This window comes from Ochotona curzoniae, unplaced genomic scaffold (assembly GCF_017591425.1).
Source record: "Ochotona curzoniae isolate NIBS_2020 unplaced genomic scaffold, NIBS_Ocur_1.0 scaffold_3208, whole genome shotgun sequence".
In the NCBI taxonomy this organism is placed as follows: domain Eukaryota; kingdom Metazoa; phylum Chordata; class Mammalia; order Lagomorpha; family Ochotonidae; genus Ochotona; species Ochotona curzoniae.
The window spans coordinates 9722572-9749041 of record NW_024467106.1 but is presented as its reverse complement, the minus strand read 5'-3'; the positions used below and the strand labels follow the sequence as shown (position 1 = coordinate 9749041).

Sequence of the window (26470 nt, the reverse complement as noted above, 5' to 3'; positions counted from 1 at the left end):
GTTCTGGAGCCACTCTTCCTGGCTTCTCCTGCTACCCTCCTTCATGGGGTGGCCAACCAGTGTGTGCCTACCAAGTGCCTGAACCCCTCAGCCACCACCACACCAAACTTACAGCTAAGGGACCCTCCTTCCTCCAAGTCCCTGGCTCATGGTGACAAGTGCCCAGCCGACCCTCTATTAGCCGGCCCAATGGATGGTTTCAGTGCTGGACTCAGTTTGTATCTCCCCAGCACTGGACCTGGTGGACTTGTGCCTGCTTTTCCCAGTGCCCATGCCTGGGTATCTGGGGTAGCTCCTCTCCTGAGAGCCCTTCTCAACCTCACACTGCTGCTGCTCAGCCTCTCTTGCTGGCTCCCCAGCTCTGCCTTTAGTTTCAGCAAGCAGTGGTGCCCACAGGGTCTTCTGAGTCCTCCTCCCACCCCTGTCATCTCCAGTCGCCACCTGAAGGTTAGCAGGTTGTCATCTCTTTCTCTAGCCCTTTCCCCCAAACATCTAACTGCTCTCTCAGCCTCTCCCCTTGGAGGTCATATAAACACTTTGAGTCTGACTCCCAACCTTTTTCCATCAGCCTGGTCCTCATCAGGTGGCCTCCATCCCATTACTCAAGAGCCCAAACCACCTGTGTGAGTTGACCTGAGGGTCCCTGTCCCTCTCTGTTACCATGTCTGTCCCAAGCCCCAAAGAGCCCCCAAGTCCAACCCTTCTTGCTCCTTACACAGCCCCCAGATGCTCCACCATGGCCTTCCTAATCCAAGTCAGCATCCCCTCTTCTAGCATGACAGCAATAGTCTTAACAAGGACGCTTTGGCCTCCAGCTTGGCCTCAACCCAGTCTCCACTTGGCAGACACCCTGCCCATCTGGGCGCATCCATGCCTGAGTGTCACTTTGTTCCCACACCTGTCCCTACCTACCTTTCCACCTCGTCTTCCCTCCCCTGCTTCATCCCCACCTTCCAACCACCTGAACCCTATAGTACCTCCAACACACACCGCTTCCTTTTTACCTTCCAGGGTGAAAGCCAGCTGAATGGCCGATTGCTGGGAGTCTTTCCTGGCCACTTGTGCCTCCCAGAGAGTGCTAGTTGGGTCCATAGAGGGCCCAGCATGAGTCCTCACCCACACCATCACTCATGGTGCTCCACCATAGTGGCTTTTCAAGTGATGAGTCTCCTGTCACAGACTCAGGGACCTGACTTGCTTAGTGACTCTCTAGTGCCTAGGACAGAGCCGGATCCCCTACTGATAAGCAAGTGGTATGAACTGTTAAATGATTGAATGAATGAATGAATGACCCTCTGTTTTATAACTTCATTAAGCTCCTATAATAAGCCTCAAAAGCAAGTATTATTAATCATATTTTAGCATAACAGAAGGAAAACCCATAGCTGGAAGGCAGGGGCCCAGGTTTTACAGCTAAGCCCACACCAGTAACTATCCCTCTTCCTACCCTATGGCCATCCTAGTACCAACACTGGGCCAGGCAGCCCCCACCAGTCCTGTTAAGCTGAGGCGCTGGGTGACTGTGGCTGTTACCTGGAAGCAGGTGGGGCCAGGCTTCCCCGTGGGGATGTCGGACTGGTAGAAGACTTTGAGCTGTGGAATCAGTGCGATGACAGTCTTGATTACCAGGGAGATGATGTCAGACCAGACCTTCTTGATGTCGACGCCTTTGGAAGACAACCTGCAGAGGATGCTGGAGAAAGTCCTCTTGCTGCCCGTGCTCACGCTGTCCGAGTGGATGAACTTGCCGCTGTGGATGTTCAGCGAGTAGTTGGTGAGGTGCATGAAGACGTGGTGCAGGTTTTGGGAGCTGGGCTCCTGGTAGGGCTCCGTGCAGAACCGCGAGAGGCCATCTTTGGCTATGTAAATCTCCAAGGGGTCCAGGGACTTGAGCAGGACGTACAAGCGGATATCGAACTTGAGCTTGTCAATGAGGAGGGGCTTGCACACGTACTCCTGGATCACCGCGGGCCGGCTCCGCAGGGTCCCCAACAGGCGGGAGTCGCCCAGGTCTCTGAAGAGGTAGATGCCATCACCCTGACAGCCGCTATCGGGTTTCACAATAAAAGTGGGCTTCCAGGCGGGGTTCCCTTCTTTCACCATTCGCACCTGGAGCAGGGACACGAACGTAAATGGTTTTAGAACCACAGCCCCTGGGCTGCTGGATCCCCAGCATGGAGTCGGGGAGGGGTGGAAGGGGCGGCGGGGAACCTGAGCCAATGTTTGGTAGACAAGGTGACAGAAGGATTCCTGTCTGTCTAGGTGCTCTCTGGAGGGACAACTGCCATGGGTGCTGAGACGGTGACATCACAACAGGTCCCACAGCGAATGGGAGAGTGCTGCCTACTGGCTGTCAAACCTGTCATGAGGGTGTGTGAGGCTGGGTTTGCCAGTAATGAGCTAAAACCTCAAATCACAGCAGTGCAGAAAAGAAGAAGGGTGACCCGATGCCATGGAGGAGTGCCTACAGTATGCCCCTATCATGCTGGGTTAACAGCAGGTGTCTTGTCTAACCCTCACGAAAAACTGGTCGCTTCCTTCTCATTCTATAGGGAATGGAGAGGGTGCAGCAAGTGTTAAGAAGGTGGATGTGGCAGTCAGATGCCCAGGGTCAGATGCCCAGGGTCAGATCCTAGGCCTGGTCCCTCACAATGTAGGGCAACTCAAGTTGTTTGTGCCTCCCACCACTGTGAAACAGGGGTAAGATGGTTCCAGGGATGCAGCAGAGAACACACACAAGGGGCCAAGCACTCCGACTCTGACATGGAAAAGAAAGCCAGAAGTTTCAGAATGGACATTTTTTAAAGATTTATTTATTTGAAAGGCAGAATGACACAGAGAGGGGGAGGGAGCAAGAAACAGACATCTTCCATTTGCTGGTTCACTCCCTGAACAGTCACAATGGCCAGGGATGGGCCAGACCAAAGCCAAGGGGCAGGAACTCTAGCTTGGCATTCCACACAGCTGCCAGGGACCCAGACACTCGGACCTTCTGCTGTTGGTCTCCCAGGCGCCTTGGCAGGGAGTTGGATTGGAAAGGGAGCAGCCGGGACTCCAGGCAGGACTCCCTTATGGAATGCTAGTGTTGCAAGAGGTGGCTTAACTTGCTCCACCATTAACCCTGGCCCTGCTACTGCTATTTTTTACAAGGTGGCCAACTTAGGATTGGAGTCTTCTAGAGCAATGATTCTTTAAAAGTTTTTTTGTTTCTTTTATTTGAAAAGCAGAGTTACACTGAGAGTAAAAGAGAAATAAAAATCTTTCAGTTGCTGGTTCATTCCCCAAATGCCCACATTGTGATCAGGGCTGGGTCAGGAGCTTCACCTGTGTTTCCTGTAGGGATGCAGGGTCCCAAACACCTGGGCCACACTTTGCTGCTTCCCAAGGCCATTAGCAGGAAGCTGGATCAGAAGTAGAGTACACTGAACTCCATGTCACAGGCAGCAGCTTAACACTCTAGATCAAATGCCGGCCCCCTCGGCCAACACTCTAGAGCCTCAGCATCTTCCCCTATACTGCCACATCATTCTTTTACAAACACGACATACAAACCCCACCCCTACCAGGTCAAAATAAAGATGAAAGAAACTAAAATATGCCAAGGGCCGAGCCAAATGCCAACCACAGAGCTGACGCGTGGGAAATGTGTGGCTTACGGTTTACATCCTTCGTCAGGTTCACCTGGCTGGCTTGGCCCATCCTTCAGTCTGTTGAGATCTTTATGAAACTGGATTCCATGGCATTTGCCTGCCTCTCAGCTCCAGGTCAGCAGGACACGCCCATTGTCATCTGGCCACATGGCCGCACCGGATGGCTGATGTGCACCTGCAGCTGCGCACAATTCACAGTGCTCACTTCCCAGCACCATCATTTGAATGTGGCCTCCAAATGCGTGTAAGGTATTTGGAGGTGAGGCTTTGAGGAGATGATGGAGAGTAGATGGTGGGGGCATTGTTACTGCGCACAGGATTAAACCATCGCCTGCACCAGTCTGAGTCCTGACTACTCCATTTCCCATCCAGCACCCTGCTAATGGGCCTGGGAAGGCAGTGGAGGATGACCCAAGTGCTTGGGCCCTTGTACTCACATGAGAGATCTGGAAGGAGTTCCTGGTTCCTAGCTCTGGTCTGGCCCAGCCTCAGCTGCTGCTGTAGCTATTTGAAGAATGAACCAGCAGATGGGAGGCCTTCTCTGCCTCTCCTTCTCACTCTCTGACTCTGCCTTCCAAATACATGAATACATCTCTTTAAAAGGGAAAAAAAAAAAAAAGATGTAGAGAGGTCTTGAGGGCGGGGTCCCCACACAATGGTCCCAAGGCTTCCTCAGAGGCAGAGGAGAGCTGACTCCTGCCTCATCATGTGACCCCTCTGCTGGGTTACAGGGCAGCAAAGAGGCCCTCAGTGGAGGGTGGTGGCATCTGCATCCTGGACTTCCTGGCCCTCATAACTGCAAGAGATACAGTTTTTGTCTAGAACAGACCCAGTGCCAGGTATTCTGTCATTGCCTCAGAAAGTGGACGAAAGATGCCCGAGGACGCACAAGATGCTTTGCACAGCTCTGAAGAATAAACAGAAGGAGCAAACCCAAAGAGGAAGCCCCCTCTCTGTGGGGCCTGAAGCCCCCCTCTGGACTCCGCAGCTGACAGCAGGCCAGGCAGGGGGAGTCTGTGGCTGAAGGCACGCCTAGCAGCAGAACTCTGGTTTGTCCCTGAGTGGGAAACCTCAGCAGCCCTCTTCCGGTGCCAGTTAAGCCCAACCTGGGACACAAGTGCCCTGGCCTGTACTTAACTCTTGGACCAGCCCATATTTCTAAGTGAAGTTTTTGCCAATTCCCTGGGTGCTATCAGTTATTCTGGGCTTGTAGGAGATCTTTAACAATGGAGAAATACTTAGAGCCTTAATAATGGTCCACATCAATTGTTTCCCCCTGTCAGCAGGATCTGAGACGGGCACTTCACGGGGGATCAATGCAAGCCTCCAGGGCCTTCCACCAAGTGCTTTTTGCAACTGCAACCTTGATGCTCGTGTAGTTATTTAATATTCATCCAACGCGTTCATGCACGTGGCCCTTTACGGTAAATACAAGCTGGCTGGACCAATGACAGTCACAGACCAGGAAGTGTGCCATGTCAGGTGCACTGAGGGGGTAGTTTGCTCCTCTGAAAAGCAAGCTCTTTCTATGCCAAAGATACTAATAGTTCAATACATTATCAGGAGCAATATGTTCTCCTTTGGATTCAGCGTATGCGCCTTAAATAAATTACACTCCGTGGTCAATAGTTTCTTGTCAGTCATCGCATTACTGAATATTTCGCCTGCTCCTTGCCACGGCACTCCCTACAAATCAAGATTATTAATACTAATGGAAACCACTGCATTTTGGGAGCTGAAAGGATCCTAGGAGACCAACATCTTCCAATCCTTTCATGATTTAAAAGGAACCCGAGACCTGAGCAATTGCTGTGACACGCCTGGAGGCGGGAAAGGTAGAATATTTGGCTGGAGGGCTGACCCAGGGTGACCTGTGGCTTCCTGAGCCCACCTAAGGTTCACTGTGTCTTGTTGTTGTTATTATTATTATTATTATTATTATTATTATTTTAATCCCTAGAGACATACAATGGAAGGTCTTGCTTCCCAGATTGCTAAAGGGAAGGTTGTCTCCAGGTACCATATGGTGTTGCCTAGCTGAACTGCAGCATCATGCTAACTAACGAGTTTGCCCCGCCCCAAGCATGGCCATCCTGAAGCAAGAGTCACAGGGCCCTGAGCTGGCAAGGGCTGACTATCCCAGGTTCAGATTTTCTGCCCGGGTTACCAGGCTGGGAAATTACAGATGCTCCTCTGCAGGGAAGCCTCATGTGTGGTTGGTTAGGATGTGGTTCCACAGCCACTTGAGTCACTTCTGAAAAAGGAATTTTCAGAGTTCCCATCCTAGGCAGGCACCTCGGAGGTTTTCTTCAAGGGAGACCCATTTCCCTCCAATGATCAACGGGTTCTTAGCTAGCAGTCAGGGGCCAGCATAAAAATAATCAACGGGCCCCCAACCCCAGAGATTCTGAGAAGAGGCCCAGGCCCAGGCATTGGGTGATTTCTGATTTGTGTTCTGTCTGGATTTCGCGGACTAATGTGCAGGAGACACAAATGCAATCCGACACCTACAGAGCGGATGTGGTGCTGGGCGTGGGCTACAGCTCATGTGATCTCTAGTCTTACCCAGACCTTCTGCAGGAGGTGAATTCCATTATCTCGTAACTGTATACCTAGATGGCTGAAAGAGATACACAGGGAAGGAGTAACTTGGCAGTACTATTGGGGCTGGTGAAAAATTTTGTGCGTCTTTTACTGCCCCCTAGTGGTTGTGTGGGAAATGCTGAGAACCCCAACATTTCTAAGACCCCCTATAAGTAAGAAGCACCAGCACAAACAAAACTTGTTTCAGCCTTAAGGAAAGGAGGAGATTCTGGGACAGGCTGCAACAGGGATGGACTATGAGGGGCTTGTGTTAAGTGAAATAAACTGGACTCATGAAATAAATATTACCAAGGGTAGTTAGTTAAAGACAAAAAGGGTGTTTGCCAGAGGCTAATGAGCAATTAAGATGAAAAGTATCTGAAAGGCAGAATTGCAAAGGAAGGAGAGACAGAGGGAGGCAGATCTTCCATCCACTGGTTCACTCACCAAATGGTTGCAAGGATTAGGGCTGGGCCAGGTTAAAGTCAGAAGCCAGGAGCTTCATTCGAGTATCCCACATGGGTGTAGGGCCTGAAGCACTTGGGCCATTCTCTGCTGTATTCTCAGGCCCACTAAGCAGAGAGCTGGATCAGAAGTGGAACAGCCAGGACTCAAGCCTGTGCCCATATGGGATGCTGGGCATTGCAAGGGATGGCTTAACTTGCTATGCCACAACGCTGGCCCTGGGAGTTAGCATTTTGATGGAGAGAATGTTTTAGTTCTGAAAAGGCTTTTTTAAAGTTCTGGAGATGAATGGCAGTGATGGTTTCCATCAACTGAAATGTACTTAATGCAACAGACAGGTAGTGGAGCCGGGGGGGCAGGCATGTGGCTCCATGGGGATACCACTAGAGATAACCACGCCCCAATCCTGGAGTGCCCAGGCTTGTTCAAGTACAAGCCCTGATTCTGATTCCTATTGATGTGCACCCTTGGAAGCAGCAGGTGATGGCCCATGGGCCTGAGTCCCTGCTACCTCTTACCCCTCTGGGAAACTCGGATGGAGTTCCAAACTCCTGTCTTAGCCTGAGCCCAACCTGGCTATTATGAGCACTTGGTGGTGCTGGCGGTGGGGTGATTGAAGATCTCTTTCTCTCTTTGTATGTGTGTGTATATGTGTGTTGGCGGAGGGGATTGGCTTTTAAGTAAATAATGGTTAAAAAATAATTATGCTGGTAAACTTTGTTAGCTAATATCCTATTACCATTTGCTTATATGAAAAAGACTTAGTTCTGGTGTGTTGGGAAAAGTGCTAAATAGAGAGAAAAAGTGGCTTTCATCTCAGTGTGGTTGGGTCCTTCCTGACTGTGCAGGCTGTGAGGAAGCCACCTGTGAAACAGAGGGGTCACACCGAGGGCCCTCCCTGGCCTCCGCCAGCCACCGAGCAATGGCGGTGATTTATCCCACACCACCGCGGTGAAGGCTGTTACACACACGCAGGTGGCATTAATCACGCCGCTGAGTTCATCCTGCACTGCTCTGATCGGCGCAGGGGCATGATCTATAAAGGCAGGGGATTTGGCGCGAGATTTACGACACATCTGAGGATGGCAGCTGGGCGCCTGGGAAAAGGTGCAAGCTAAAACATTCGGAGGGCGAAACTCGGCAACTGTAATTCAAGCCTGAGAAACCTTATATATGAGCGGTGAGGGGGCTGGTTGAGAGGTGAGTTTTCGGGGAATAGTCTGCAGTCCTAGGGGGCGGGGTGGGGAGCATCACACCTGGTTAGAGCAGCCCTCTGTCACTTAAGGAGGCCTTGTATCTGATCTGACACCCAGAGCCTCTGTGTCCCAGGCACAGGCTGCAGATGTCCAACGGCAGCATGTCCCTTGGAGGGGCTGAGCCTGGCACCCAGGAAAAATGCCTGCATTCCAGGCAAGTTCAAAAGTACAGACACAGGTGCAGGTGAGGTCTGCAGCGAGAGCACCTGGGGTCAGAGAGGAAGGACAGGAGGGCCGGCCATGGGGCGGAACCAGCACCACAGGTGGAGTGCAGGTAGCCATACAGCCATACAGCACAGTGGAACAGGGAGGGCTCTAAAGGTGGAGAATGGCACACATCTGGGGAACTGCAAACATGGGGCATGTGACCATCACCCTTGGGAAAGCAGAGGCTGTGGGATGGCAGTAGCCATGGCAGCCACATGAGCACCCACAGCCTTGGGCTGGGGCACTCAGCACTTCTCAGGACCTGCTCCGGGTGTTTTTCATGTGTGGCCTGATTCACTCCTCACAATAGCCTCATTTCACAGATTGGAAGATGAAGCCCCAGAGATGCCAAGTACCTTGCCAGAGGTCTATGTGACCAGTACATGAGAAGGGTCTCGATGTTCAGTTTAGGGAGTTCGGACAGGGTCTCCAAAGTCACTGGGAGTCTGGCCTGAGGGTGACTCCTGTAGAACCCAAGTCTGGGCAGTGGCAGAGCAGACATGACTGGCAGAGTGAGGGGCGGGAAGGAGGCCGGCAGGAGATGTGGGGAAGGGGGAACTCTGAGAAACAGGTTGGAGATAAAAGTCAGCAGAACTGGGTCACTGGGCAAGGGAGGTGGGAGCGTGTAGGACAATCTCTAGGTAGATTACAGACCAGAGGCGATGGGGGCCCAAGGCGGGTGGAGCAGGTGCGGGAGGCAGGGATGCGGAGAGATGTTGAGATCTTAGACGGCATGCAGCCAGCCAGCATCATGAGGAAACATGCTTGGGGTTTAGGGGAACCCTGGGGTGGGCAGGCCCCCCAGGGATAGTAGTGGAGGCCCTGGCTACAGGCTAGCCCTCTTGGGGAGAGCAGGCAGAGGGGTCAGGGCTTAGCTGGGAAGCCAAGGTGGGCTGGGCAGGAAAGATCAGCCCTGTGGTCAGGCGTTTATGCCTGGTCTGCTAGCAACGGGGGTAAAGGAGGTTGCTCCCGCCACGTCTCCAGGACACCCGTGAGAAAGAAAGAGTGGAAGGAGTAAGAACAGACACAGTCAGGCAGGACAAGGGGGGGAAGGAAAGACAGGAGGGAGGGATCCCCTGCAATGGGACAGAAACGATGGGCCTGGAACAGGGAAGTCAGAGAGAAGTCAGCTGGTGATCCCACAGGTGCGAGCAGGAAGACGGGGAGGTGCTGGCTTCAGCCATTACCAGGACTGAAGGTCCCGTCCCCAAGTGTGGGACAGCAGGAAGAGAAGCAGGTGTCCATGGTGGCAGTGGAGGGAGCACAAGGAGGCACCTGCATCATACATGGAGTACTGAGTGGCCATCGCCGCCCAGCCCAGGCCTGCCTCTACAACCTCACTCCTCAGACCCTGCACGGCTCACAGCAACCAGCTGTGCTGTCCATCGGCTCCCAGGGATGGTTCATGTCCAAACCACCCCAGTTCCAGAGAGAGTGAGAACTGCTTGGGGGCTTGAAACCGAGTCTGGGAATTCCTTGCGCTGCAGGAAGAGCATCCAAATAGAGTCTCAGCTCAAGGGTCAGTGGGCAGCCCTGGGCCATGGGAGAAGGCAGATGAGCCTGCCACTGTGGGAGCAGAGCCCTGGGAGGTGGAATGGTTCCAATGAAGAAAGGAGGTTCCCTTGGAGCATGCCTGGGTTGCAGCTCTTACACAGAGAGTTTTACCTCTATAGACACCTCCCTGTACGGGACAACAATCCCATACCCCTCATCTTCACAAGCAAACCTTTGAGGCCCAGAGACGAATGCATGTGTGCAGACACATGCACGCACACGTATGCACACACACACACACACACACACACACACACACACACACACACACATACACTTTGTCAACAGAGGCCAGGGGGCATGGAGACCTGCCCACAGAGAGCCAGAACTATAGCCAAATCTCCAAACCTTTTTTTTTTTTTTTTACAGATTAATTTACTTAAAAGGCAGCATTAAGGGGCAGCGGGGAGGGTTGGGGGAAGAGGCATATGGACACACTCTTTCATCTGCTGGTCCATTCCCCAAATAGCTACAACTATCAAGGCAGAGCCAAGAGCCAGGGACTCCATCTGGGTCTCCATGTGAGTGCAAGGGTCCAAGCACTTAGGCTACCTTCCTGCTGCATTAGCAATTTCCTAGGTACATTAGCAGAGAGCTGGATGCAAAGCAGAACAGCTGGCATGTAAACCAATGCTCATCTGAGGTGCTGGTGTCAAAGGCCGCTGCATCATGACGCCCGCCCCAATCCAAAATTCCTTCTCCCATAATTAACTTGAGCAGCTGAAGAGATCTCTCAGAAGAAACCCTGGGGTGGGCATTCACCTCATTCTAAGCAGCAATACATGTCTGGTGCCATTATGATGCTGTTGGGTAGTAGAATCGTTCCTTCAGGTCATCTCCAGCATCCCTTCCTGGTTCCCAAAGGAGCAGGTGCTAAGCCAGGCCACTGACCCCCACCATGTCTAAACATCTCTGGGGAATAGAAGGGTACAAGGCTCAAGCCTTGGGAGTCAGACAGACATGGTTCAAATCCCAGCTTGGCGACCTCCTAGGGTCCTAGCCATGTCATTTGCCCTGTCTGTATTTGGGGACTGCCCTCTCCCCCTGAGGGTTGATGGTGACCAACTTTGTAGCTCTGGCAGGACACAATGCCAGCTATTGTTTATACCTGGCACAGCGCCGTGTGTACTCTCTGGTCTTTAGTTTCCTGGTCATTGTTCCGATTGCCAGGTGAAGCCTCACGCCAGCCTCCTTTGCAGGAGCCTCACACCTGCTGACCTACACTGCCCTGACATGCTCTCCACTCCCTTCCTAGGTAACGGACCTGTCCTGACTCTGCTGTTTACTGCAACCCAAGGACATTAGACTTATGTCTGCCATGTTTCCTGTGGGCCACTCACCACCCCCCAGGGCTGGCTGCTCTCTCCCTGGCCACCTAGCCTGTCCTCCACCTCTCCTCCTCTTCTCCCTTCCCACGACCTCCTACCGAGAAAGATTCACAGCTGAGCCCACCCACAGCCAAACCCTTGCCCCCTGAGTAAGCTGCCCTCCAGCTGAAATCGTTTTTTCCGATAGCCAGGATTTCCTGCTAATGAACCGGCTGAATAATTGGCAGCTCACTTCCAAATGCACGGGACTCTGTCACAGGCAATGAGTGCTGGAGTTTACTGGCCCTGGCTTCCCTCCTGGCTAGTCATTCACCCAAGTGTCCCACCTCCCTAGCAAAATTTGCCCTTTCAACCTTTCCACAAGACACATCCATATCAGTGTCATAGTTTGCAGCACTCAAATCAGGCACCTCCCCCTCCCAACACTCTTGAGGCTAAAGTGGCAGAACTGATCACTAGTGGCATCAACTGGTGCCAGGCATCAGTCCCAAGTGTGTACCTGGGACCTACTCTCACAAGGCTAGTGACAGCTTTGCCATTTTTGTGTTCTGTAACTAGAGGTCTTCTCAGCCTGGACCCCCATACTGCAAGGTCATCTCCAAAGCGGCTGTGTGAGCCACACTGCTAACCCCCTGAAGGCAGAGCCTGAAGCCCGGGGACCCTGTCTGCGCTGACCCCTTCAGTGTAGGCAGAGCCTGGCAGATGGTCCAGGACTCAGTAGGTACTTTCCACCAAGTTGCCTGCAGTGTGGCATTGCTGAGTTTTATCCAGGACTACAGGCGATGCCTGCCTGGGGGGGGGGGGCAGTTAAGCCTAGGGAACCCCAACCATTTCTGACTCTGTGTGCCCTAGGGGGGCAGGCGTTTGGCTCAGCAGTTAAGATACCTGCAAGCCTGGCCCCAGTGCCTGGCCTGGATCCCTAGCTCTGGCTCTTGACTTCAGCTTCCTGCGAATGCAGGGGTGGTTACTTGAGGATTAGGTTCCTGCCACTCACGAGGGAGACCTGGACTGAGTTCCCAGCCCCCAGCTTTGCCCACCCTCCCCAAACTCCGGCCTTTGAAGGCATCTAGGGAGTGAGCCGGAAGACAGGAGTTCACACTCTCTCAAAACAAAATCAAAAAACTCAAAGACAGTAAGAAAAATGTATTCTGCACGCAGAACTCCCACCCTACCTCTAGCACACACCTCTCGTCATCCCACTCACACCATCACACCTGCCAAGTTTGCAATTCCAGACTCAACTCTACCATCCTTCCTCTGACCACTCTCCTCCACCCACATCTCAAGTCAGAAACCCAGTTTCGCCCAGTCTGACACACTGATCCTCCAGCCTCTCACCACGTCCTGCGTGTATCACCACAACCTCTTCCCTTGGGAAGCTGAAGGGCGTGGCCCAGGCTGAATGCAGGGTCTGCCCTTAGGGGACCTCCAGGTCTTGGAAAGCCGGCCTCAGGGGGAGGCGTGAGGGGCCGAGCCTGTGAAACCACAGCTTGCACGGGTCAAAACCATCTCTCCCTCATGGATGTGATTTCCATGCTGCTCCGCCTGATCTCATATCTCCCCTTCATCACAGATCACAGGTGAGGAAGTGGGAATTTGCAGGATGCATTTCACGGATCATTTCCCCCAAATCACAAATGAGCTGGGACGAGAATGCAGGAATGTGTTTCAATTCCCAAGGAGGTGCTTTTTGCTACTCAATCCTATCTCTCTCCTATATCAGCTCCGTGGCTTACTACTTGAAAGTGTAATTACTAGAAACATCCAACAATAATGAGCTCCTGCGATGTGCCTGACACTCAATATTTTACTTAATTGTCCCTAGCTATGGGTTTTTTTCTCTTTTTACAATTTTCACTTATGAGAGACAAAGAGACAAAGAGACAGGGAGAGCTTTTCCATCCACTGGCTCACACCCCAACTGCCTGCAACAGCCAACAGCCTGAAGCCAGGAGCCTGGAATTCAATCTGGGTCTCCCACATTGATGACACGGACCCAGATGCTTGAGCCATCACCTGCTCCCTCCGAGAGTACACCTCCTAGAGGTGTGTGCTGTGAGAAGTCAGGTGACTCATAGGTGGCAAAGTCAGGAGGGCAAGTGCAAGGGAGAGAGGCAGATGGCAGAGTGAGCCAAGTCTCCATCCTTGGTGAGCTGAGTGCCAGCAGCTGTGGTCTGGGGCCGCTGGCTCAGGGTCCAAGAGTGGGCTGGAACAGCGCTGGAAGGAACCTGGCACACCCAGATGTCTGTCAGCAGCACACACACACACCGGTTTCCTCTGAGAATCTGGCTGGAGCTGCACCTTCTTTAGCAGGATCACCTGCGCTGGGGGCGGCAGCTCCGGAGCTCGGGATCTTCCACAAGCCCTTGGGCTTTCAGCGCTGGTTTCAATTTCCAGGAGAAGCATGAGGGCGTTGACATGTGAAGAATTACTTTAACAAGTCTTTGATCACCCAGAAGCTCCATGGTGTTCTAAACGCAGACCAAACTGGGCCGCCCTCTACAAAGGAACCCCACTGGGCTCCTAGAAGCTGCTTTTTCTCTTCTTCTTCTTTAAACAAACCCCTGTCTGGCTCACTCTTCCCCTCTTACCCATTGGCAGCAGAGGGCATGGCTGGCATGCCCAGGACCCCTTTTACCTCCCCCTGCTTCCTTGTTGCTGGCAGTTTCCCTGGGCTACTCCCCCCATTCCCCTTCCCCTTCTGGGGGAATCCACCAGCCCCAGGCCTGAACCAAGCCAGGGTCCCCGACTTTTCCTAATGTGCACAGCCACAGACCAGCTTATAAGAAGAAATAAAGACTTAATTTATGACATGGGATTGGGGGAAGTGAGCAGGGAAGTGTCCACCCCTGGGTAATTCTGTCTACCAGACCCTCCTCCCTGCAAGGCAGGTTCTTGGGGCAGCCCTAGGATTGGCAGAGCTCAACACGAAGTTACCACTGTAGCTAAGGGAGCACCACAGACCTGGGTTCAAACTTGGCGATGGGAGGGTTGTTCTAGGTGTCCCTAGGGCACCTGTAGGTCTCACGGGGGGCAAAGGGGGAAGGCGGGGGAGAGCCACATGCAGCACAAGCAGGAGTGAAGAGAGGGCAATGAGGTACAAGGGGAAAGTTGGAATATTTTCAAAGTTAGAACAGTCCCACCAGGCCATGTGCCATCATGGGAAAATATTTAACGTCTCCTTTCCTGCAGGCCAGGCTGGGGTCTGACCAGTTGTTCAGGTGAGATGGGGAGTGGCCTGGAGCATCTCCTTAGTCTTGCCCAGCCATTCTGATGTGTGTTCTTTAGTGCCAACTTCTTCTTCTCTCTCTCTCTCTCTTTTTTTTTTCCAGTCTGATTAGCGTGTTTGAATGGCAGAGTTACAGAGAGACAGAGAAATTCTTCATCTGCCGGTCATTCTCCAAGTGGCCACAACAGCTACAGCAGCTACAGCTGGGCTAGCCCAAAGCCAGGCGCTTCCTGCCAATCTCCATCATGGGCATAAGGGCCCAAAGACTTGGGCTATCTTCTGCTGCTCTCCCAGGTGCATTAGCAGGGAGCTGGATCAGAGTGGAGCAGCCAGGACTCAAACCAGCATTCATATAAAATGTCGGCTCTTGTTGATGGTAGCTTTAACCCACTACGCCATGGCAGCAGCTCCTGGTGCCAACTTCTCAACTCTGATCAGTCTGACTCCCTGTGTCACTGGGCCGGGTCTCTTTCCCTCTCGGGGTGTCTGCTTTGTCATCTGTTTAATGGAGGCGTCTGACTGCTAACCCTGGTGAGAACTTTGCTTAGTGTTTTTGAGCTTCTACTCTGTGGACCAGGGGTCCCAACAAGATGAGCTAGAGGGTACTGCCAGACCGTCAGAGGTCAGGGACACTTCCATGGATGCCTCCTCTCTCTGCATCTGTGAGTGTCCAGCTCCAATCTCCCACAGTGCACACTCAGGCTGCCTCCCCACACAGGCAGGAGAGACAGAGCAGGTTCAGCCTGGTTTAGAAAGCGGGCCCGGCGCTGTGGCGCAAATGGTTAAGGTCCTCGCCTTGCACGCCCGGGATCCCATATGGGCACCGGTTCTATCCCTTCCAGCTCCACTTCCCATCCAGCTCCCTGCCTGTGGCCCAGGAAAGCAGCAGAGGACGGCCCAAGGCTTTGGGACCCTGCACCTGTGTGGGAGACCCAGAAGAGTCTCCTGGCTTCGGATCGGCATAGCATCGGCCGTTGCGCTCACTTGGGGAGTGAATCATCGGACGGAAGATCTTCCTCTGTCTCTCCTCTCTGTATATCCGCCTTTCCAATAAAAAATAATAATAAAAAAATAAATCTTTAAAAAAAAAAAAGAAAAGAAAGCGGCACTCTACTAAGGTGTGTTAAGAATGAGATGCTCCAAACCATGTCAGTGGTATTAGCTGTTTCTTAAGGCAGAGAGCAAAACGCTTCTTATGAGGCTGACACTGCCACCTGGGGTCGGGGTCTGGGAATGTCTGGGGATGTTCTTCCTCGTCACGGGCATTGTGGACAGGATCCTGGGACGCCAGGCACATTAGCAATGCCGTGGGCATTCCCGCCACGCCTCCGTGTAAGGGAAAGCGCCAGTTATCCACAAAGTGACAGCCTGGAGCTTGGTATATAATGTAACAAAAGAAAGCATTTTAAGTGGTTTAAATTGAGCATTGCAATTTTCTAGGAACATAGGAACTGTGTAAATATAGGGAAAAACTAGACTTCACTTTCCCCCAAAACTCCACCCCCTGGATTTTCAACAAGAATCCATTCACTACTCAGAAACAGCCCATTGCTGATGGCTCATGCTATGGCTGGATCCATGCAACACCTAGTGGTAATGTATAAAAACAGTACAATCACCAAATATAAAGAAATGTAGATCTCAACATTTATTCAGATACTATCTTTTCTGTCATAAATGACAAAAATGTTTACTCACTGAAATGTATATTATTTTTTAACAAATTGTTTAAGATGTATTTATTTCTGTTAAAAAGGCAGATTTACAGAGATGAGGAGATACAGAGAGAAAGATGCCCCAACACAATGGTTTACTCCCCAAGTGACCACATTGACTGGAGTTGAGCTGATCTGAAGCCAGGATCCAGGAGAGTCTTCTGGGTCTCCCAAGTGGGTGCAGGGTCCCAAGGCTTTGGGCTGTCTTCCACTGCTTTCCCAGGCCACAAGCAGGGAACTGGATGGGAAGCAGAACTTCCAAAACACCAACTCGCACCCATATGGGATCCCAGCCCTTTAAGGGGGAGAATTAGCCAATTGAACCATTGTGCCAGACCCAGAGTATTTTTTAAAGATTTTTTTAAGCTCTGCTTTTAAGAGTATTTAGAATTTAAAAATTTTAATCATTATGTGTGTAGATTATGTTTCCCTGTAGAATACTAAGAGAATGCCAGCAGCTATTTTAACAAAGGGCCCTTGCCTGGCAGCAGTGGGCCCCCTAGTGGCCATGGAGAGAAACCAGGGTTTCTTGGGAGAACTGGATGGTGGTGCCAGGGCGAGGGTGAAGAAAATATAAGAAAAGTCTGGAATACACTTTTGCCGCAAGTCAGAGAATGCTGAAAGAGTGAGAGGAACTGTCACAGGGGCTCAGGCTAACTTAAACAAGAAAATAAATAATGATGGTAAAATGATGGCAGCCCAATGGATAAAATAAGAATGCGTGAGTTCACACTCAGATGTTTCTCCTGCGGTAGGTACTCGGTGCAGAAATGTGGAAGGAATGAGGAAGCCGCAGAGTCGGCAGTGGGCAGGCATCCACTAACCACTGATTCAGGCAAGAATCACCAAGGAAGGTCCAAACCTGGGCGTGAGAGTTCACAGACTAGCAAGACATTACATAACACAGGAAACAGCCGATAGCGAAGGGACAACCTAAGGAACAGGAGAAAATATTTGCCAAGCCATAAGGGTTTTAATATCCAAAATATACAAGGAATGCAGACAAGTCCCAAGCAGAGCTGGAAAACAACCAGCCTGACTTCAATACAGGTAAAGGACACAACAGATGCTGCTTGCAAGAAGACATAGAAATGACCAAAAGGCTTAAGGGGGTGGGGGAACAAAACGCTTAATAGTGCTAGTTATCAGAGAAATACAGATGAAGACCACAATGAGACGGTCGCTTCACACCTGTTTGAACAGCTAATCTCAGATAAGAGAGAGGTTTTGAAGAGGGAACTCCTACGTGGCAAGCCAACACAGCCCTTAGGGAAAACAGCATAGAGCGTCCTCAAGATGCAGAAGGCTGTGGCCACGTCTTTCCAGCCACTCCACTCCCTGCTGCACAGCCCAGCCAAGGGAGACAAGGATGTTATGAGATGGCTGTGCCCTCAAGACCACCATGGCATTGTTCCCAACCTCAGCCAGCCTGACTGTCGGCTGGTGGAAGGGTAGAACAGAAACACGTTACACACAAGGACCACCACTGGGTCTTTAGAAAGGAGCTCTTCTCCTGTGCAACAATGCGATGACCCTGGAGGACACATCGTGTAAGCGAAATGAAGCCAGACACAGGAAGATGAATTGCTCATGGTCTCACTCAGGTGTGGAGTCTAAGAAAGCTGAACTCACAGAAGGGGAGAGTGCAACGCTGACAGAGAGGAGAAAATATTCCAGTTAGATCACAGGGAGAAGGCTGAGAGCTCTACTGCACAGCCTGGAGACCGTCACGGATGACAATGCATTACTTACACTCCTGCAAACTGCTAAGACGGCGGACGCCCGGTGTCCTTGTCCCTCACGGAAGATGTTAAGCAGGTAAGGTGATCCGCAGACACTCAAGATAGCCACTCTATCATGCACACGTGTTTCAAAACAAGATGTTGTACGTGCCAATAGTTATCATTACATCTGTCACTTGTCAGCTTGTCAAGCAACTTTTAAAAATCTAGTGACTGCTATCTTCACTAAAATTTTTTGTATGAGCCTCTTATATTATCTTCTGATGTGAAGGTAAATGTAAGATAAATATTGAGAAGGTGTCTGTGACCTGCATGTTACTTATCACACTGTCGCCAGTATAGCACATAGAAGAGGACTCTGACAGGTTCATGGAGGAGAAAGTTGAAAATTGAAAATTCATTTTCGTGCAGAAAAATGGTGAAATCCATATACACAAGGAATCCCCAAAGAGTTCATGAGAAATGCATACTATGAAAACAAAATGCACGGATTTCTACTTTTAGCACCAGAACAAATGGATTCTTTGTTTCATTAAATTTTCACATCAAAAAGTAATATAAGGGCCTGGAACTGTGGTTCAGTGGCTAAAGTCCTCACCTTGTAAGTGCCGGGATCCCATATGGGCGCCAGTTCATGTCCCGGTTGCTCTGCTTGCCATCCAGTTCCCTGGGAAGGCAGCGGAAGATGACCCAAAGCCTTGGGACTCTGCACCCATGTGGGAGAACCAGAAGAGCCTCCTCGTTTCAGATCAGCTCAGCTCTGGCCACTTGGCTACTTGGGGATTGAACTAGCAGATGTCTATCCTATCTGTCTATCCTTCTCTCTGTAAATCTCCCTTTTCAATAAAACTAAATAAGTCTTTTCTTTAAAAAAAAAAAAAGTAATATAAAAGGGGTAATACAAAAAATTTTAGCAGATGGCTCAGCGACACAGCGGCCTAATTTTCTGCTTGCAGCCCTGGCATCCCATATGGGCATTGATCCTAGTCCCACCTGCTCTACTTCACATCTAGCTCTCTGCCAATGGACTGAGACAGCAAGAGAAGATGGCCCAAGGCCTGGGGCCCCTGCACTGGAAGAAGCTCCTTGCTCCCAGCTTCAGACCGGCCCAGCTCTGGTCATTGTGGCCATCTAGAGAGTAAATCAGTGGATGGAAGATATCTCTCTCTCTGTCTGTCTCTCTCTCTCTGTAACTCAAGTAAAATAAATATCTTCTTAAAAATTAGTGAAGACAATAAAGAATCAATTTTTAATTTATTTTTTCTTTTTTTTTTAAGATTTATTTATTTATTGGAAAGTCAGATATAGAGAGGAGGATCTTCCATCTGATGATTCACTCCCCAAGTGAGCGCAACGGGCCGATGCTATGCCGATCCGAAGTCACAATCCAGGAACCTCTTCCGGGTCTCCCACACAGGTGCAGGGTCCCAGAGCTTTGGGCCTCCCTCGACTGCTTTCCCGGGCCACAGGCAGGGAGCTGGATGGGAAGTGGAGCTGCCGGGATTAGAACCAGAGCCCATACAGGATCCCGGGCGAGTTCAAGGTGAGGACTTTAGCTGCTAGGCCATGCCGCCAGGCCCAATTTCTAATTTATTTTACAAATGGACAAAATTATTTCTATTTTGCCATGTACAACATGTTTTGAAATATGTGTATACTCAATTGAGCTTATTTTTAATGTTCCATTTCCAACAAACTTTTTGAAGTACCCTTGTATATGTAGACCTAAAACAAACATGCAAATATTCACCAAAAATACTACATACACACTATATATATGTGTGTGAATGCTATGTATTCACAGTATATACATATGCACACAACGAATATACCCTGTATGCACAGAGAATAGAGAATAAATTATGTGCATAATACATGTGCTATATCTATGTCTGGATTGGCACACACAGACATTTTGGCATCTATTTCCTAAACCTGCCACAGAATAAGAGAGCTGTAACTAATTGCTGAGACATTTTATGCCCTGTCCCATGAGTTCAGCTGATTAAAATCCTAATCGGGTCAGGCTGAGCTACTTTTGCTGCTGTCTCTAGAGACAGCTGCTATATAGACATAAACAACTTTGATAACCATGCCATTTCCCATCAGTGGACTCCATCTGATTCTCTGCTTTTCTTTCGCTTTTCTTTTACTTTTCTGTTTCTCCAACAGGCTCTGCATACTGGGCTACCACTAAGCATGTTCCAAGGATGGATACTGATCTTGCTGCTGCTGCTTCACAACGTGATTCCGTGCACCAACAGTGCCTCTCCAGGGCCTTCCAAAGCGTCCATCCCATGGCTCGGACGCAGTGTCTTAGAAGTTGTTTTTATCATTTAACTCAAGTTCCTTTCCTCTTTCTTGTGATCCAACACAGCTGACAATGAAACCAAAATCTTCTTTTATAAAAATGATATTCAGCTACTGCTTAAAGTTTAAATACTTCTCTGTTTCTCTCACTTGCAATGAGGGTGCCTACCCTTTAGAGCACCTAGTCTATGAAGTGAGGTCATTTTTGTCTCCTACCACAGGGGTTGGCAAACTTTGGACCACAGTCCAAGTCTGCTACTCCTTGTATTGCAGATTACGTTGGAGTGGGACACGTAGGTCTTATCTCTGGCTGCTGCTACAATGGCGGAGTGAGTCATCCTGACAGAGATGGTATAACCCCAAAGACTGAAAACTGTGACTGTCTGGCTCTTACAGAATTTAACCTCTGCACACAGATGGACAGCTGTCACCTCAATCATGCAGCCATGAGAACCAGGACTCACATAAGTATTTATTAGCAGCACTGATAAATGCACCCGATTGAGGCGTAGTGAAGGAGTGAATATTCCTTAGTGCACATGCTCCCATTAACTGCTTGTCTCTAGACTTCTGATCTTCCAAAATCCCCTCAAAATTAGAGTCCTATTGTCTTTTCTTTAGATTGCAAAACTACCTATTTACATGATGGTTGAAAGCATGTCTTTGAGTGTCTGAGAGGTCATGCCTCAAAACAAGACATGTCTCTTAGTAGGGACATGCAGCCCCTAGAGACGACTATACAAAGTTGGAGATGGCAGGTCAACTTTCTGAGTCTTATTTTTCTTCAAGTATGAGATAGAGATGATAAGCACATTCATCTCATATGTTTAATGTGAACAAATGTATACAACGTATCACTGTTAGAACACATGGTATCTTCCCCATAAACAATGCAATTTTTTGTGATAATCAGTTATATCATAAAGAATAATGATAGTTATAAATATCTACATAAATTGCGAATATAATCATATTAGCTAAGAGTCTTGGGTCCCTATCAGCCTCACAATTTGCAAAATCATGCTGGTTATGAAAGTAAATGTTTAGGAAACACACACAGACCTGTTTCAGGGTAATGGAACATCATGTATGCAACTCACTCTCAGAGATGAAGAGAGAAAGGGCAAAAGTGATCAGACATCAGTGCTAAGTGCAGAGTGTGAAGAAATTATTTGCATTATTCTTATAAGTCTTCAGGAAGTCTAAAAGGAATTCAAAATAAAAAGAGGGAACAGAAGGAGGACTTGAGGGTCTAGAGCACAGAGAAGCACCAAGGAGAGCTACCCAAAAAACCCTTTCACTCTTACAACCTGTGGTTAGAGGACAGCGCTGTGGTACAATAAGTTGGGCGTCCATCTGCAGGGCCAGCATCCACTTTAGGCACCAGTTCAAGTCCCAGAAGTTCTACTTCCCATCCACCTTCCTTTGAATGGCTGGGAAAACAGAAGAGGATGGCCCAAGGCCTTGGGACCCTGCACCTTTTGGGAGACTAGAAAGAAGCTCCTGGCTCCTGACGAGCCCAGCTCCATCCACTGTGGCCATTTGGGGAGTGAAGCAGAAGATGGGAAGCTCTCTCCCCCCGCCCCTCTTCCTCTCTCTGGTCTCTCTGTGGATCTGCTTTTTCAAATAAAAGTAAGTATTTTTTGAAAAAAGAAAACGCCTCTCAGAAGGTAGGTGGGAAAAAGGAAGGAAGGAAGGAAGGAAGGAAGGAAGGAAGGAAGGAAGGAAGGAAGGAAGGAAGGAAGGAAGGAAGGAAGGAAGGAAGGAAGGAAGGAAGGAAGGAAGGAAGGAAGGAAAGAAGGAAGGAAGGAAGGATGGATGGATGGATTTCAGTTCAGGTCTACCTCCACCCCGAACTTCTGCCTCACTGGGTCTTCATCTGGAACACGCAAATCCCACCTTTCAGGTCCGATCCTTGGGGAAGGGAACAGAATTGCAATCAACTCTGGCACAAGGAAAGAGCTGTTGAGGGGAGAAGGATGGCAGGGCAAGTCCCAGCAGAGGCACTGGTGGCATGGGCAACCAGCCAGGTGGCATGAGAGCCTTGCCCTGGGTGAGCCTTTTTCAATGGGCTTTCAAAGGCACCAACAGGAAGGATGTCCTGCCCGCATGAGCGGATCACACAGCAAGAACACGCTGCAAGGAGTGAGTACACCCAGCTCTGGAAGAGAATGAGTGGAGTTCAGGAGCCTACGATTGCCCCAGGGTTGCTACAGCCGGGTGTGCAGAGTGGTGCAGTGCATGCCACATGTGGCCATCGTTACCCACGGAGTCACTAAGCTATGGGCTGCACCAAACTCAGCATCAGTGAGAAGACAACTGATCGCCACAGGCCCTTTGTGCTCTCACTGTAATCTGGGCAGCAGAAACATGTGCAGAATTTCAACTTGATCAGAGAGTTGAAGTCCAGGAATCTCACAGTAAAGGAGCTGAAGGGATCCGGACTGAGCGGCAGTCTTCTTGGGCAGAGCAGACATGGAAGCTTAGGCCAAGGCCACTGAAGAGGTGTAGCTAGAACTGGATCCCCCATGGGCTCACTCTGGTTTGGGTAAATAGGAGCTGTGCTTGACTTCATCTGCCCATCTTTCCCACTCTTTGTTGCCCTGGCTTCTGTAATGCCACCCTAGCAAGGGCCAGCTACCTGTGCTACCTGCTACACCTTTTTGTCTTTGTTTTCCCAAAGTACCAATGCTGGACACACATCAGGCACATAGTAACCATCTGCTGACACAACAGGAATGTGCCAAAGAGCAAACAAAGCCTTTCAAATCATGGTACAAGGATTTCAAATTACAGTATTGATTCTCAGTTAACTTGACCAACACACCTATGCTTCTACTCTGTGCCAGGCACTGGGATGGGCCTTGGGGAAAATACAATGATGAGTTCAGACCCATGCAACCACTGCGCATGTGCAACACACAGTGGGAGAAAAGGGCACATGCACACATGTCACTTGGCAAAGGAGTTAGAGGCTGGGGATGAGGGAGCTTGCCCCCAAGCGTATGAGACAGAGCTGGTATGGTGGAGATTGGTCTCGGGGAAGAACACAGCCTTGGACGTGGGAGAGAGACAAAAAAGGCTGGGGCAGGTGTCCCAGACCAGAAGGGAAGACAGCAAAGAAGGCGGAGGTGAGAGAGGGCGAAGAAGGCAGAGGTGAGAGAGGCTGTGAGTCCCTAAAAACGAGGTGAGAAAGGCTGGGCTGCAGAGAACAGCAGGGACTGCAATACACACAGGACTGAAACTGCATCTTTTGGGTAAGTCACTGGGCCAAGCCAGTCGAGTCAGCGCATCATGTGTTGCAAGGAATGAAGCAAGTGAAGCACACATCAGAAGGTAGTTTGCTAAGCCTGGAATTGGGACAAAGGAGGCACACTCCGCATGCTGGGTTTGCTTTTCGCCTTGACTCTGACCCACTTAAAAAGTCCACATGTTCCTAGTTCCAAAGCCCAGTGGAGATTACTGCTCTCTGAGGCTTTTGCAAATAATGCACTTCACTCAGCAGAATCCATAAAAGCAAACAGAGGATGGAACTGGAGAGGAAAATGGAAGAAACGCGTGCTCACTGGCTCCCTCCAAGAAGCTACAACCTTATCGAGTGGTTTTTTGGCTTTCTTCACTGAGAAAAAAAAATTCTTCTGCTGAGAAACACAAATATTCTCTCTCTCTCTCTTCTTCTCTCTCTCCATAATAAATACTGTTTTGATAACAAAACTGTACTTTTCTCAAATACCCAGATGGAAGACCATATGCAAAATCAACTCCAAGGAGTTTTTTTATTTGCCATCTGCTAAAATTGGAAAGCCTGCCTTCCTCCAGTCTGCACAAGTTTCCACTGAAATTCCTACTTGCTTCCGCCTCATGCCACCTGGTGATGCTCTCTGGGTACCTGCTTAGCAAAGGACAGCTGGGGAATGTGGGTCTCCTCCCCCTTTCAGTAGTAAAATAAATTTAATCCTAATTACTGTGAGAGGCAACCTACAAAGCCTCAGGTTTTCAATTGGAGTATAGCAATTCACACCTCGCCTTCATTGTTGTCAGGAATCACAGAACAACCCCCTGTCCCACACAGACACACTCTTTGGAGCTCACTCCCAAGGCCACTGCTAAGCCACTTCTGACCTTGATTCATGACGATCATGTACTGTCTCTAATCAAAGCCTCGTGTTTGGCTTTGCCCATTAAAATTACAAATGCGCTTATCCTTCAGTATGGAAACTGTACATTGAGCTATCTACCTGAAGGAAATGCCAGCACAGGTGTACAAATATATCCGCAGTGGGTATGTTCCCAATAGAATATTTCTTAATCAACAACAAAAAGATGAGAGCTACTTAAGCATTCATTAGCAGGAGAATGAGTTTAACTTATGATGCCTGGGCCTGGCACAATAACCTAGTGACTAAATCCTTGTCTTGCATGTGCTACGATCACACGTGGGTGCCAGTTTGTGTTCCACTGATCCACTTCCCATCTAGCTCCCTGCTTGTGGCCTGGGAAAACAACCGAGGATGGCCCAAAGCCTTGGGACCCTGCACCCGTGTGGGAGACCCAGAAGGTGCTACTGGCTCCTGGCTTTGGATCAGCTCAGCTCTGTCCACTGCAGTCACCTGGGGAGTGAACAAGCAGATGGAAGATCTTTCTGTCTCTCCTTCTCTCTGTAAATCAATCTAACTTTCCAATAAAAATAAACAAATCTTTAAAAAAAAAAAAAAGTTATTGGGGCCCGGCGGCGTGGCCTAGCGGCTAAAGTCCTCACCTTGAACTCGCCAGGATCCCATATGGGTGCCGGTTCTAATCCCGGCAGCTCCACTTCCCATCCAGCTCCCTGCTTGTGGCCTGGGAAAGCAGTCGAGGGAGGCCCAAGGCTTTGGGACCCTGCACCTTTGTGGGATACCCGGAAGAAGTTCCTGGATCCTGGCTTCAGATCAGCATAGCATCGGCCATTGCGCTCACTTGGGGAGTGAATCATCGGATGGAAGATCTTGCTCTCTGTCTCTCCTCTCTGTATATCTGACTTTCCAATAAATAAATAAATCTTTAAAAAAAAAAAGTTGTTATCCCTTAATATAATGAACTACTACACAGCACCAACATGGAAAGATGTGTAAGACATGCTTGGCAGGGCAAGTGCAAGACAGAAAAGCAGGTGAGGCAGGCATTTGGTCGTGGCTTGGACTACCTGTATCTATCTCATTTTAGAGTGTTTGGGCCAAGTCCGGGGTATTCTGCTCTGATCCAGCTTCCTGCTTGCACTTACACCCTGGGAGGCGGCAGACAATGGCTCAAGTGTCTGGATTTCCACTATCCACATGGGAGACCTGGATTGACTTCTGGGCTTCTGGCTTTGGTTTAGCCTAGCCCTGGCCGTCAGGGGCATTTGGAGGATAAACCAGCTGCAAAAAGATCCCTCCCTCTGTCTCTCCTTTCTCTCTCCTTCTCTTGCTCTGCCCTTCAAATAAAATCAAAAGAATTAACTAATAAAAATTAAGGGCGTATATAGAATAGCCATTTTTAGAGGAAGGAGTTATGGCTATCCCAACGTAAATCTATCAGAGGAAAATGGTGGAGGAAGATGTACCAACCTGCCACGGAGATTTCTGGGAAATTATTACAGCTTTTCTACTCTAGATATGTTTACATAATTTGAATTTTTTTAATGTGAAAGTATTATTTTCCATTGGAACATAGGAGCTATTAAAATAATAATGCCAGCTATGATTTGAATATATCTTTTCTTTGAAAAATGCTATGTCAAAGACCTACTGCTCAATGAGATGGTGCTGAGAGGTAGAGAGACCTTTTTTAAACAAACAAAATAAGATGTATTTTTGTTGGAAGGGCAGATTTACAAAGAGAAGAAGAGACACAGAGAAAAATCTTCCATCTGCTGGTTCACTTCCCAAGTGGTTACCATGGCTGGAGCTGAGCTGATCCAAGCCAGGAGCTTCTTCTGGGTCTCCCACACGGGTGCAGGGTCCCAAGGCTTTAGTCCTCGACTGCTTTCCCAAGCCACAAGCATGGAGCTGGATGGGAAGAGGTGCAGCCGGGACACCAACCGGCACCCAAATGGGATCCCAGTGCATACAAGATGAGGGATTCAGCCACTGAGCTATTGTGCTGGGCCCACGTCATGATGGAGACAAAACTCAAAATAACTTAGAATGTGTCTGGGGCTGAAAGTAGCAGAAATGGCACTGAGAAAGTGATTGTCAGGCATTCCATGTGTTCAAAAAGCTAGTTAGGAATTCAGAAGATATTTTAAATGATTTTTAAGTCTAATTTTCAGAAATAAAAGCTACAATGAGTTGAAAAGGAAACCTAATGGGATCAACAATTTATATGCTATGTAATTTTTCCAACATTTTGTAAGCCTAAAATGATTTCAAAACTATTCTTAAACTAAAGGCAAAAAAATTCAGACAAACAAA

General features: G+C 49.5%; 1 protein-coding gene across 1 annotated transcript in view; it reads right to left on the bottom strand.

Annotated features, from left to right (window-relative positions):
• Window positions 1–26470, bottom strand: part of TTLL11 (tubulin tyrosine ligase like 11) — a 212881-nt gene that overhangs the window by 133947 nt on the left and 52464 nt on the right. The window contains exon 4 of the mRNA XM_040962895.1: window positions 1534–2109. Coding sequence (XP_040818829.1) covers window positions 1534–2109 — 576 coding nt within the window. The remainder of the gene's footprint in view (window positions 1–1533; window positions 2110–26470) is intronic.